At 61.1% G+C, this 13234-nt stretch overlaps 1 protein-coding gene across 3 annotated transcripts; it reads left to right on the forward strand.

Moving 5' to 3' along the window:
* Positions 1-5375: 5375 nt before the first annotated feature.
* CD164L2 (CD164 molecule like 2) lies at positions 5376-8900 on the forward strand. 3 transcript variants are annotated; one of them, XM_089336763.1, is made up of 6 exons: positions 5376-5542; positions 5929-6096; positions 6202-6273; positions 6733-6777; positions 8055-8199; positions 8337-8900. In XM_089336763.1, the coding sequence occupies exons 1-6, from the start codon at positions 5455-5457 to the stop codon at positions 8350-8352; spliced, it is 534 nt and encodes a 177-aa protein (XP_089192889.1). In that variant the 5' UTR covers positions 5376-5454; the 3' UTR covers positions 8353-8900. The 3 variants fall into 3 exon arrangements, with proteins under 3 accessions (XP_089192889.1, XP_002716138.3, XP_017201104.3); XM_002716092.5 differs by having other exon boundaries at positions 8055-8900; XM_017345615.4 differs by lacking the exons at positions 8055-8199; positions 8337-8900 and adding an exon at positions 7092-8031.
* The last annotated feature ends 4334 nt before the right edge of the window (positions 8901-13234 follow it).

Genomic DNA, 13234 nt, shown 5'->3' on the forward strand with positions numbered 1-13234 from the left:
TGCACCTGGGAAAGCAGTGGAAGATGGCCCAAGTGCTTGGGCCCTTGCACCCATGTGGGAGACTGGGAGGAAGCTCCTGGCTCGTGGCTGCTGATTGGCCCAGCTCTGGCCATTGTGGCCATTTGGGGAGAGAACCAGCAGATGGAAGACCTCTCTCTCTCTCTCTCTCTCTCTCTCTCTCTCTCTCTCTGTAACTCTGCCTCTCAAATAAATAAATCTTAAAAAAAAAAAAAAAGTGGACTGGGTTCAGCTCCCAGGTCGCCCATTTTCCAGCTGTGTGGCTCTGAGGAGCTCTGAGGGCTCTGTGGGCCCAGTTTCTCAACTCTAAAATGGAGGAGCTACGACTTCCCCCCTCACAGGGCTGCTGGCACTGGCTATGTGTTGTTGTTATTTTAATTTTACTTTTTTTATTTTTACGCACTGAAAGGCAGAGAGAGACAGAGATCCTCCATTTGCTGGGTCCCTCCCTAAATGCCTGCAACAGCTAGTGCCAGGTCGGGCCAAAGTCAAGAGCCCAAGACTGCATCTGGGTCTCCCATGTGGAAGGCAGGAACCCAAGGACTTGGACCAGCACCTGCTGCCTCCCAGGGTGTGCATTCACAGGAAGCCGGAATCAGAAGCGAAGTTGGACTTGAACTCAGGCACTTCGAGAGGGGATACGAGTGTCCAAGCTGCATCTTAACTATGGAGCCAAGTGTCTGCCCCAGATCTGGCTATGAGTCGATGGCCTATCTGGCCATCAGAGGCCACCTGGGAGACACAGGTGTGCAGGTGGTAACAGGTTCTAGGGCTGGATGACGTCACTTGGGAGAGGGAGCCGCTGGATGAAAATGTTGCTGCTCCCGGGCCCAGAACCCCTTCTCTTCTCCAGGGCTCTGTCCCCACCCCCTCCCCTCCACACAGCCTTTCCTGGCCTCCGTCCCGGATTCCTCCCTGGAACCCCCCACACCCCGTCCAGAAGTGGTGTGTTTATTCCTGCTTGTTTGTCTGTTTCCCACCTGTCGCCCCCGGGATGTAAGCTCCGTGAGGCGGAGACTGCTGGAGAACACAGCCCGACAGGTAGTGGGTGTTCAGTGAGTATTTGTTGGTGGTTGATTAAACCGAATAGGAGCAGCCCGAGAAAGAAAACAGAATAATATGCCTGGTGCCAAAAAAAACCAGGGGTGTCAGGAAAGAGGAGACGAGGACATCAGCACCCAGGGCTCTGGAACGCTCTGTCCCCACAGAGCTCTGGGCACGGGGCTGCGGGGAGTCGGTATGCAAGCGCAGGGTGATGGGCTGTCTGCTCTTCTGAGCGGCCCTGACAGACTTCTCCCACTGTCACAGTCATCAGTCCGCGCCCTGGCCATTGCTCTCTTCCGTCCTGTGTGCAGCGCCCTGGGGGGTCCCCCTGGCTGTCTTCATTCTGTTCTCCTGTTCCTTTGCTGTTTGCTTTTAAATAAATTTTTAAAAATATTGAGTTATTTATTTGAAAGGCAGAATGACAGGGGAAGAGGGAAGGAGAGAACTTCCGTCCGCTGGTTCGCTCCCCAAATGACTGCAGCAGCTGGGGCTGGGCCAGGCCGAAGCCAGGAGCCTGGAACTCCATCCGGGGCTCCCACATGGGTGTTAAGAGCTTCCCAGGCACATTAGCAGGGAGGTGGATCAGAAGTGGAGCAGCCGGGACTCGAACCGACGCCCATAAGGGATGCTGGTGTTGCGAATGCCGGCCCCCACTGGTTCCTCGAGCTTTTTGTTCTCATGCAAGTCATGGCCTGTAATTCTGTGTGTGGATTCATTTTTCTTTGCAATAATCCAAAGAATGGTAAATCATGCCCAAGCCAGTTGTGTTGTCACCACAAAATGGGGTCTGAAAGCAAACACACGGAGGACCGATGTGCTCTGAGGCGCTCTGCCTTCTCCTCCAGTTCTGTCTCTCGGGCACTGATGTTGCGGGACATCCGGGGTAGTTTCCGTGTCCTTTTGCAGTGCAGGCGGAGGCTCGGGTGGCCGGGAGGGAGAGCACAGTGATATGTCTGACCTGGAAAAACCCCGCAGAGCCAGGACCCTGAAGCGAGGCCGTGGGTTTTTGCAGGTGCGCCCTCTCTCATGTCCCGAAAGTGTCCACGTCGACAGGGCAACTGATGCCATCACTGCCGGCAGGGTCTCACCTCAGAGACCTGCAGCTTCAGGGACAAGCAGCCCTCCTGGCCCGTCCTCCGCAGGCCGCCTGCACCTGGCTCCTGGCTTCCTGTGCGCCACAGACACCTCCCTCCATCCTTTCCACCCACCAGGTGCGGTATCAGAGCCCAGTGTTTACAACAAGCCTACAATGGTGGAGGGCATGGCCCCCATTTCATAGGTGTCGCCGAGAGAAGCCAAGGCACTCGCCCATACCACACAGTAAATGGCAGACAGGAGTCTGAAGCCAGGTCCAATCTGCCTTCTGTTTCAGCTTGGATGTAAGCCAGCAGGGGCTGGGGGTGAAGTTAGATTAGGGCTTGATATGGCTGCAGTTCCCCGGGTGGCCACCAGATGGCCGTGAGCGCTCACTCCCAGGTGAGACTTCCTTCCTTTTCACCTGATGGGCAAAGGGAAGGGAGGGCGCGTGGTGACACGGGTAACTGCCACACCGAAGGCCCCTGTCCCTGACTGGGAGCCTGGCATCATTGGAGCCGGCTCTCTCAGCCCAGGCCATTCAGCCCGTATCCACTAAGGTCCCCTGGGCGTGGCTTTCCGTGGGTGCTGGAGACAGAAAATCTGGCCACATCCCCGCATTTTCAACACTCACTCAGTATTTGTTGAGCAGCCAGAGCACAGGCACAGAGCAAACCCCCTAGCTGCTTCTAGCCACTTCCTTGTCCCTGGGGAGAGACGGACAAGCCACAAGTGGATACTTACCAGGATATCGGGTCAGGAGGCTGGAGGGTCTCCCAGCCTGGCGGGGCAGACAGTTCAGGGTGGTTCCTTAGCCACCCGCTCAGCCCTTGCTGGGTGCGGCTGAGACCGCGGTTCTGGCCTTCGTGGAATCCGCTGCCCAGGAAGCCAGTGGATGATGACGGATCTCTGTATCGGGATGACGTGAGCCAGGAAACCCCTGCTAGGCAGGGAGGTCAGCGCTGAAGACAGAAGAGAGGGGTTCAGGGAGAGGCCTCGGCGAGGCCCCCAGGAGGGAAGGAGTGGACGCATTTGAGTAGGGATGAGCCCAGCGTGTCCAGAGCCCAGTGAGCTCAGGCGCGAGGGGTTGAGCAAGGACAGGCGGGCAGGGGAGTGATATGGTCTGACTGGGGTTTCCCTAGGGTCACTGTGACTGCCGAGTGGAGAACGGGCTGGGGGAGTAGGAGCAGGAGCCCCCACTAGGAGGCCACTGCAGTCGTTCTGGTGAGGGATGGCGAGGGATCCAGGGCAGGAAGGCCATGGATGTGGATCTACCAGCTGAGACAGGTGCTGCAGCAGCTCAGTCTTATTCTGCAACAGTTTCAGAGGGCTTCCTGAAGGAGGTGGCCTTTGTGGGGGCTGATGCTGTGGAGTAGCAGGAAGGGCCACCGCCTGCAGTGCTGGCATCCCATATGGGTGCCGGTTTGAGATCCAGCTGCTCCATTTCCAATCCAGCTCTGTGCTGTGGCCTGGGAAAGCAGTAGATGATGGCTCAAGTCCTTGGGCCCCTGCACCTGTGTGGGAGACCCGGAAGAAGCTCCTGGCTCCTGGCTTCAGATTGGCGCAACTCCGGCCGTTGCAGCCAGTTGGGGAGTGAACCAACAGATGGAAGACCTCTCTCTCTCTCTCTCTCTCTCTCTCTCTCTCTCTCTCTCCCTGCATCTCCCTCTCTGTGTAACTCTGATTTTCAAGTAAAATAAATAAATCCTTTAAAAAAAAAAAAAGGGAGGTGGCCTTTGAGTGGTGTCTTGAAGGGCTGGTTACCCGGCAGATGGATTCACGGTAGAGGACCCTCCAGAGATGCGAACAGATAAGCAAGGGGGTCTGAACAGGAGGGCAGCCGTTCTGTCTCCTTGGAGGGTAGGAGGGTGACGGGGGAGCCCGGGACAGGAGACAGAGACTTCTGGAGTCAGGAATGAGAGGGCTGCTGAAAAACTCAGCCAGAAGAGACAGGTCACAGCCATGGTGCGGGCCCTCCCGCTGAAGGCCTGAGAAAGCAGGAGACCACCCAAGTGCTTGGGCCCCTGCACCGCGTGGGAGACCTGGAAGAGGCTCCTGGCTCCTGGCTCAGCTTGGCCCAGTCCTGGCTGTTGCAGCCTTTTGGAGGAATGAACTGTCAGATGGAAGAGCTCTCGCTCTCTCTCTCTCTCTCTCACACACACACAACTTTGCCTTTCAAGTAAATAAATAAATCTTAAAAAAAAAAAAAAAAAAAAAAAAGGATGACCTGGGGCCAGCGCTGTGGCAGGTAAAACTGCCGCCTGCAGTGCCGGCATCCCACATGGGCACCAGTTTGTGTCCCAGCTGCTCCTCTTCTGATCCAGCTCTCTGCTATGGCCTGGGAAAGCAGTAGAAGATGGCCCAAGTCCTTGGGCCCCTGCACCCACATGGGAGACCTGGAGGAAGCTCCTGGCTTCAGATCAGTGCAGCCCTGGCCGTTGGTGTCATCTAGAGAGTGAACCAGCGATGGAAGACCTCTCTCTCTCTCTCTCTCTCTCTCTCTCTCTCCCCTTCTCTGTGTAACTATGACTTTCAAATAAATAAATAAATCTTTAACAAAAATGATGACCTGGCAGACTATGGAAGAGGGTTCAGGACCCAAAGTGGTCACCTGGATTCGGAGGAGAAGCAGATGGGGGAAGGAGAGAGGAGGGGCGGAGGATGGAGATGAAGGGTGTCCCTAAGGACCCTAAGGACAGACGGCTGCAGAGGGAGGAGACACGGGAGGCGACCGCAGGCTTTTGGTTGGCACTGCTCGGGATGCCCGTGTCCCGTATCAGTCTGCCTGGCTGTGAGTCAGCTCCGCTCCTGGTTCCGGCTTCCAAAGGGGCAGTGTCAGGGCAGGAGCAGCGGCCCGTGGAAAGGTCCAGGAGATCTGGTAAGGCCTGGCCTAGCCTCGGCCAGGGGGGTGGCAGGCGGGAGGCTGAAGGCAGAGGATGCGAGGGCGAGGGCAGGAAATGACCTCACTCCAGATCCCGACTTTACGGCGCAGTCTGTGACCTCGAGCGGCTCCCTCGCCTCCTCCGAGCTTCAGTTTCCTCACGTGCGAAGCTACTTGGAGTACTGGGGGCACCCAGTAGCCACATTCGCGGCTCGCCTCGGCCCCGCCCCCTTTTGTCCAAGTCCCGCCCCGGACCAAGGAGCCCAGCCCCACCTGGCCCTTCTCGCCGTCCACGCCCCTGGCCTGGCCGCGCCTCCACCTGGCCACGCCCCGGTGGCCCCGGTCCGGCTCCCCACAAGCTCCGAGGTGCCAAGTGAGAAAGGTCCGCGTCATCCCAGCGGTCCGCGGACCCCCACCCAGTCCCGGCGCCCGCGCCCATGGCCCAGCCTGGACCCCGCGCCTTGCGGGCTGCGCTCTGCGGCGGCTGCTGCTGCCTCTTGCTGTGTGCGCAGCTCTCCGTGGCTGGTAATGCGGCGGGGGTCTGCTGAGGGGGCCCGGGCCCAGGCAGGTGGAGCGCGTCCCTGCGGTTCTCCCAGGTGCCTTCCCTGCAACGCTCTGGAATGGGGCGGGGGCCATGACTTTCATGGCTGCAGGCTCCAGGCCGGGGGGGGGGGGGGGGGGTTTGTGGCTGGGGGGGGGGCCCAAGTTTACAACAGGCTCCAGGTGTGGGGGGCGGTGCCGCAGGTGGGGCTTTGTGCATCCCAGATGTGCGGAAGAGGGGAGTGAACGTAGGGGACTTTAAGTTGCACACGCAGTCTTGTGGTGTGCAAGCTCCAGGTGCCTGCAGCGGGCTGAGAGCCACAGTGGGGGGGGGGGTGCTGCAGCTCTGCCCACCCCCACCCCGCTCCCAGGTAAAGGCGCTCCTGGCTTTGGGCGGGGAGCCCTGATCCGCCTCAACGTCTGGCCTGCTGTCCAAGGGGGCTGCCGGCAGCTAGAGTTCTGTGAGCGCTGTGTGGCAGGGGCAGGGGCGCACAACCTCTCTGGCTGCGTGTGGAGGCAGTGCGGCCCCGAGGAGCCAGGTACGGAGGTGGGCCGCTTCCCCACTGAGTGCCCCTGAGTGTGAGCCCCAGCGCCTTAGCGTCTCTCCCGATCCTGGAATCTCTGCCCGGTCCCTTTCCCACCAGGACTCTGTGTGGCCCAAGCTGAGTCAGGCCGGGAAGGTTGCTCAGTCTACAACCGCTCAGAGTCGTGTCCCGGTAAGAGGGCTTGCCCCAGCTGAGGTCGAGTGGAGGGAGGGGGCTAGGCTCTCCCCAGGAGGAGCCAGGTTTTCTCGGGGTGGGGGGACCATGCCCACGTGTGCCTGGGCCCCGTTTCAACACTGCTGAGAGATCCCTTCATGTGCCCTGTCTGTAGATGGGCCCAGGTGCGCGGAGGGGGCTGGGAGGGAGCAGTGGGGCTCCTTCTTTTCATTTAAGGTGTGGGGAGGGCTTTTGGAAGTTCTGAAGGGAGTGGAGATGGGGGGCTTCCCAGAGGAAGTGTCATCAGAGGTGAGCCTTGGGGTCTGGAGGGGCAAGAAGGCACTGGTGGAGGGTCCTGGGGGTCCGGGCCTGGGAGGAGCGCTGGGGGCCTGACCCGACTCAGAAGTACAGCTCTGGTCTGGGGTTGGGGTCTTGCTGGGAGGGGGGCTGTTCACTGTGGATTTCCTGTCTCCCCAGCTGCCCACCACCACCCCACCTATGAACCGGAGACCGTGACAACAGGTAGGTGCCACGTGGGGGCCGGGCCAGGAACAGGAAGGACAGCTGGGCTCAGGCGCGGAGGCCCTCTGCCCTCTGAGCCCTCCCTCTGCGCCTGTTTCCACATCCATGAAATGGGTTGGACGCCACCGACCTCACAGAGCTGCCGTGAGGGCTGCGTGAGGCTGTTGAGTGCCCCTGTGGCGGGTCAGAAGTGCCAGCTCGCGTCCTGCCCGTCCCTGTCCTGGGAACTCCTTAGGACCTGGCCTTGGAGCCCAGGGGGTGTGGCTCCGCTTGCGGGTCACTCCTCCTTGGTGACTACCTGCTCCGACCTCCAGGCCCAGATGGTCACAAAGCAGAGCAGAAGCAAGAGCCCCGCCCTTCGGGTCCCCTGCCCCTCGGGGCCCGGAGGTCAGCAGACCTGGCCTGCACAGCTGAAGAGGCTCGTGGTTAATTAAAGCCGGAACCTGATCTCCGAGGCTGAATTATTGATGGCTCAGCCCTGGGCGGCTCCTGTCTTCCCACCCGTGCTCCCCTCCCACCACGGCCTGCTCTGGGGGCTCCCTGAGCTGCGGCGGGGACCATGCTTTGCCCTTCACGTTGCCAGACCCCCTTACACCACCCACACCCTCTGGGTGGCGTGCCCCGATCACGGCTGGCGCGCTGTCCCTGGACCCGGGATGATCTGCCACCCGCCAGCCTGTCCTGCTCCAACCTGGCCCAGGGCCTGAAATCGAATCCCTGCTGGGAGCCAGTGGGTAACGTGGCACAGCTGGGAGCCACCCAGGCCTCACCTGGCAACCGTGGCCACACGGCTGCGCCCTCTAAGGGGCAGGGGAGGTGTGGCAGTCCACCTGCCCTGACTGTGGGGTCACTCTGGCTGAGTCTGGCCCTCAGAGGCTGGTTCGGCCCTCTGTCTGCACTTGGCGGCTCAGGGCTGGGAGGCCACCAAAGGGATGCATCATCTGCATCTGGGCTCAGGAGGCCCGAGGCTGGGCGGGCTTGGGCTGCCTGAGTCCTGGGGCCGCTGTCACGCTGCGTGGCTAGTGAGGGCCCAGGACGTTGGTAGGGAGCTTGGTGGCTCTCTGGCCCCACCTGCTCATCAAGAGGCCTGAGAGGGCACATGAGGTGTGTGCAGCCCAGGGCACTCAGGAGTTTAACCAGGACTGGATAGGCGCCACCTCCACCCCCCAGCCCCCACCAACTCCTACCCCCGGGCTGAGAGCCCGGTCTTCCAGACCCTCAGTGTGGGGCTGGGCCTGGGAGCCTGCTCTGACCTCCGCGGGGCCCCACCCCTGCAGGGAGCCCACCAGGCCCTGAAGCCCACAGCCCTGGCTTTGATGGGGCCAGCTTCATCGGGGGCGTTGTGCTGGTGCTGAGCCTGCAGGCGGTGGCCTTCTTTGTGCTGCGCTTCCTCAAGGCCAAGGACAGCACTTACCAGACGCTGTGAGTACCTGGCCAGGGCGAGTCCAGGGCCCTGCCCCTGCCCCTGTCCTGCCCCAAGCCCCCGTGTGAGTCCTGGGCCTGGTGTCCCTGAGCCCAGCTGAGCCTCCTGTGCCCTTGTCCCCTGGTGCTGCCAGCAGGGAGGAGAACCAGTAGACGATGGCCCAGGCGAGTCTCGGGTGCTCGGGTCTGTGGCCGTGGGCAGGAGCCGGGGCCATGCGCAGTCTGGTCTTCTAGGGAGAAGGCGAGCCGTGTGCTGTGTTCGAGGGTGCGGTGGGGGGTGGTGTGTGTGCCCGCATCAGAGGGCTGGCCCCTCAGCTGCTGCCGCTCTCCGGGGCACAGCTCTCCTCCCCACACGGAGGCAGCGTCGCCCCTGGGGGGCCTCTCTGGCCTCTGTGGAATCTGACCCCTTGGACCTGCACTCCCCACTGAGGGGGAGGAGGATGCAGAGGCCGCCCCTGTGGCCTCCCTGTGGGCACTGGAGAGTGGAGAGAACGCTGGCTGCCCAGTTCTAGCCCCTGCAGACACCAAGTGGGTCCAGCAGCTGTGCCTGACTCCCTCTTGCCCTGGGCCTGGTACCTGCCGCCGAGAGTGTCCCTCTACCGCCTTGTGTCTCCTCTGTCGACTCTGCTGGGCACCTGGGTTCTGCCCCCTTCTCTTCCCACCAGCCTGGCCTGGGCACTGCCCCCAAATAAAGGCGCTGTTTCCAGCCCGATGTCCTGAGCTGTGTGTGGATTGCACGGAACGAGGGTTTGATCACTGTCCTCTCCTGGGCCTGTTACACAGCCACACCTGCTGCACCTGTGTGAGCCCCTCCTGCTACCCCTTTGCAGGTGGGGGCACAGCTCCGCTCCTTGCTCTCGGCCACACAGGCAGCTGGGGCAAGACTGGGGTTTGAACCTGGGCTTTTCTGACTGCAGCATGAGCAGAACCTCCCTCTAGAGGCATCGCCAGCTCCCGCAGCCCCCTAAAGCCATGGCCCTGCCCCAGGGCACAGGTGGACGGGCCCCACCCGTGCCCCGTCCCTGGGCACAGAAGCCTCGCCACTCAGTGGGCACTTGCTGGGAGCCGGGCATGTTGCTGTGGGTCCTGCTTGTCTTTTTTTAAAAAAATTATTTTATCCATTTGAGAGGCAGAGTGACAGAGACAGAGATGTTCCATTGCTGGTTCACTCCCCAAATGACCACAATGGTCAGGGCTGGGCCAGATTAGAGCCAGGAGCTGCATCAGGGTCTCCCATACAGCTGCAGGGGCCCAAGCTCTTGGGCCATTTCCTGCTGCTTTCCCAGGTGCATTAGCAGGGAGCTGGATCGGAAGCGCAACAGCTGGGACTCGAACCAGTGCTCCGTTGTGCAATGCTGGTGTCGTGGGCAGCGGCTTAACCCTTGGTACCACAACACCAGCCCCGGTCGGTCCCACACTTGTATCTTGGTGACCCGGACCATGAGCAGAGGAGTTGGGGGGAGGGGAGTCGCGGCTGGGAGCTTAGTGTCTGGAGCTCTGGGTGAACTCAGCCCAGTGATTTCTCAGCTCTGGGCCTCAGTTTCTCATCTGTGCTGTGGGGCCAGTGATGACCTCCCCCTGAGTGGGCTTAGGCCGGGGTTGGAGCGGGTGTGCGCCCTCTGTTGGCTCCGTTCCCTGGCGCCCAGCCGCCCTTCCAGCTGTTCAGCCTTCTGCACCTCCTCTCCCCCTACCAACTGGGGCCTCCCTGGTCGGTGTGTGTGTGGGGTCTCTCTGGCTGCAGGAGTGGCTCTGAGGGAGCCTGGGGCCCGCAGGCAGTTCTGGTACTCCTTGGCCTTAGGAGAGTACGCCTGGCCACGCGCTGCCCTGCCAATCCCAGTGCCGGCCACGATCCACCTGCCCTTGCCCTCCTGTACTCAAAGCCTCCCATCCTCAGACACCATGCCCCTCGGGCACCCTCCAGCTACTGGGATCGCTCCCTGCCCCCAGCCTGCCTGGCATTAGCTGCTCTTCAAGGCCTTGCCTGGGCGCCTCCTCCTGCCGGGGCCCCCCTCCCTGCCTCCTTCCCCTAGCACAATTCTTTCCCTTACCCTCATTTATTGGATGTTTTCTTTCTCTTTCAAAAGTGGTAGATGGGGGTAGATGTTGTGGCACAGTGGGTAAAGCCGCCACCTGCGATGCCAGTTTGAGTCCCGGCTGCTCCACTTCCATTCCAGCTCCCTGCTAATGGCCCGGGAAGGCAGCGGTGATGGCCCAAGTTCTTGGGCCCCTGCCACTTGCATGGGAGACCCTGCAGGAGTTCCAGGCTCCTGGCTTCAGTCTGGCCCAGCTCTGGCCGTTGCAGCCATTTGGGGACTGAACCAGTGGATGGAAGATCTCTCTCTCTCTCCGTTGCTATGCTTTTCAAATAAATCTTTAAAACAAACCAAAGCAGTAAATGCCATGAGGGAAAGGACTAGAGCATGGTTTAGGTAAGGAGTGACGGTCACTTCTCCCTTCAGCCCCACCCCCCAGAAACAGCCATGGAGAACCCTGCTGTCCTGTTTTCTGTCACCCTACAGCACCTGCGCAATCTAGCGTTTTAAAAATACAGAATGGGGCCGGCGCCGCGGCTCACTAGGCTAATCCTCCACCTTGCGGCGCCGGCACCCAGGGTTCTAGTCCCGGTCAGGGCGCCGGATTCTGTCCCAGTTGCCCCTCTTCCAGGCCAGCTCTCTGCTGTGGCCAGGGAGTGCAGTGGAGGATGGCCCAAGTGCTTGGGCCCTGCACCCCATGGGAGACCAGGAGAAGCACCTGGCTCCTGCCATCGGATCAGCACGGTGCACCGGCCGCAGCGCGCCGGCCGCGGCAGCCATTGGAGGGTGAACCAACGGCAAAAGGAAGACCTTTCTCTCTGTCTCTCTCTCTCTCACTGTCCACTCTGCCTGTCAAAAAAATAAATAAATAAATAAAAAATAAAAAAAATAAAAACACAGAGTGGGCTCATGCCATCCGTCCTGTTCTCATGGACACGTTCGCCTGTGGCATTTCAGAGGGGCAGCACCTAGGTGCCCGGCTCATGCCACTGGCTGGTCGGGTCACTTCCCCGCTGACTCAGCAGCAGCCACAGTGGGCAGGCTGTGCACGGGCCTTGGCACCCTGGCGGCAGGTGTGGGGACGTCCGTGCCTGTGACTGGAATCTGAGTCTCGGGCGGCCCCTCTCAGGGATGCAGCCACTGATGCCCGGATGCCTCTGTGCACCTCAGGGCGCCAGCCCGGAAGCATCGGGCCCGCCAGGGGCGGGCTCCCAGAAGGCTTTGCTCTTCTCCCCCAGCATCCGAGGTTGCGCTCCAGCTTCATCCTCGCATCTGCTACCTCCTCACCCGCCTCCAGGCCTCCAGGCGTCCCCTGCACAGGCCGCCCACTCGAATGGCCCAGAGCAGTGATGGTTTCCTATGCCCCAGGGCGGGGCACAACATCACTCTCCTAAGGATGCTTCTCCCCGGCGTGGGGACGCAGGGCTGGGGTAGAAGCTCTGTAGCTCTGAGCACGCGAGTGCCAGAGAGCAGAAGGCGTGTCCCACCCCTGGGCCTCCACTTCTCCTTAGTTGTTCACTCACTGGACTGCTGTACCCCAGCACCTGCTTTGTAGCAGGCCCGTCGGCCAAGGTCGACATGGAGGACACGAGCCAGACTGTGAGGCTGGGCGGTGATGTCCAAACCACACTCCATCTGACATCTGAGAGCAGCAGGTGCCCAGTGAGTGGCCGCAGCGGTCATGGTTAACAGTGTGGATCACGGAAGGGTCCTTGGTGGAGGTGGCCTTCAGGCTGCGCCTTCACAGACAGGTGGAGCTCACAGGTGGAGAGGAAGAGGAGGACATTCCCCATGGAAGGCACAAGAGGAAAAAGGTTTGAAGGTGAACAAATCCCTGTGAATGAGGAGCCCTGGGAGCCGCCATCAGAAATCAGACTCCCTCCAGGTTGGACAGAGAGGGCAGGGAGCAGCCCATTCCCCCTGGGGTCGAGGAGGGAACTCCCCCATCCCCTGCCGGCTCCAGCCGTGGCCAGGCATCTCCGGAGGAATGAGAGGAAGGCTTGCGCCAGGTCGGTCTTTTGGTGCCGGCCCCCTCCCTCTGGTGGCCCCAGCAGTGTGGCCTTCTCTGGGCCTCATGCCCCCATCGCTCCTCCTATCTCGGGATCTCGCCTGCCTGCGGAGCCAGGACCATCCCGGCTGCCCAGCTAGGGGTGTGCAGTCTCTCTCCCCTCTCCTCTGAGCCCTCCCATTTCCTCCCGGATGTTCCTCTATCCAGGGTGGGACCAGGTGGGAGTTTGTAATCTGAGCGCTGCATGTAAATATATGCAAATAGAATGCAAATAGTGCCAAACCTTCCAGCACAGGAAGCAGGGAGATGGAGAAAGAACTACAGGGGCGTCTAGGAGAGACAGCCCACCTGGGCTCACTCAGCCACAGGGTCTCCCCGCAGAACCCAGGGAACTGGAAATCAACAAAGCTGTCCTCCTGCCCGGTTGTCCCGGAGCTGCAGGAAGTCCTGGGGTGAGGGGAGCCCCTGGTCACCAAGGTGAGAGATACTGGGGAGCCAGCAGGAACCTTGCAGTTAACTGGGGGGGCTGGGGGTGCTCCAGTTACTGTGCTCAAGAGCCCTGGTAGAGGCCCAAGGACCCGCTCTGTGCCGGACTCCAGCCGGGCACCCCACAGGTGAGGGCACCTCTGCCGTGGGTGGGAGCGTCCCCGTTGTAGGGCTCTGAGGGGGTGGAAGGCTGCGAGGAGTGGGAGGACTAGGCCTGCGCCCGCCCCCACTGGTGATTCGTGTGCACTCCCTGGGGCGCGCTCAGGTCCACCTGGTCCTTCTCTGGGCCAGGACGTCCGGGAATCTGCTCAGGTGTCAGGAGGGCGAGGCGGGCTTTGGAGGAGGCAGGATGGTAGAATCACGTGGTGCTGGCGTGCTGGGGGCAGAGCCCTTCCCCCAAACCCTCTCCAGAGCCCTCTTTGGGCCCTGGTAGAGCCAAGAGGACTTCCTGGGATTCCACCCTCGGCCTGTTGCTGTGCTGAGGAGGGGCGCAGGGAGTAACATGAGG

The sequence above is a fragment of the Oryctolagus cuniculus genome, chromosome 7 (assembly GCF_051225735.1).
Source record: "Oryctolagus cuniculus isolate XC-2025 breed Fujian yellow rabbit chromosome 7, ASM5122573v1, whole genome shotgun sequence".
In the NCBI taxonomy this organism is placed as follows: Eukaryota; Metazoa; Chordata; class Mammalia; order Lagomorpha; family Leporidae; genus Oryctolagus; species Oryctolagus cuniculus.

What these genes read in the sequence shown, in the direction of transcription:
- CD164L2 (XM_089336763.1), top strand. Translation starts at nt 5,455, where the DNA reads ATGGCCCAGCCTGGACCCCGCGCCTTGCGGGCTGCGCTCTGCGGCGGC. An exon ending in TGCGCAGCTCTCCGTGGCTG is followed by an intron (nt 5,543 to 5,928) that starts GTAATGCGGCGG and finishes CCCCGCTCCCAG; the next exon opens with GTAAAGGCGCTCCTGGCTTT. An exon ending in CCGCTCAGAGTCGTGTCCCG is followed by an intron (nt 6,274 to 6,732) that starts GTAAGAGGGCTT and finishes CTGTCTCCCCAG; the next exon opens with CTGCCCACCACCACCCCACC.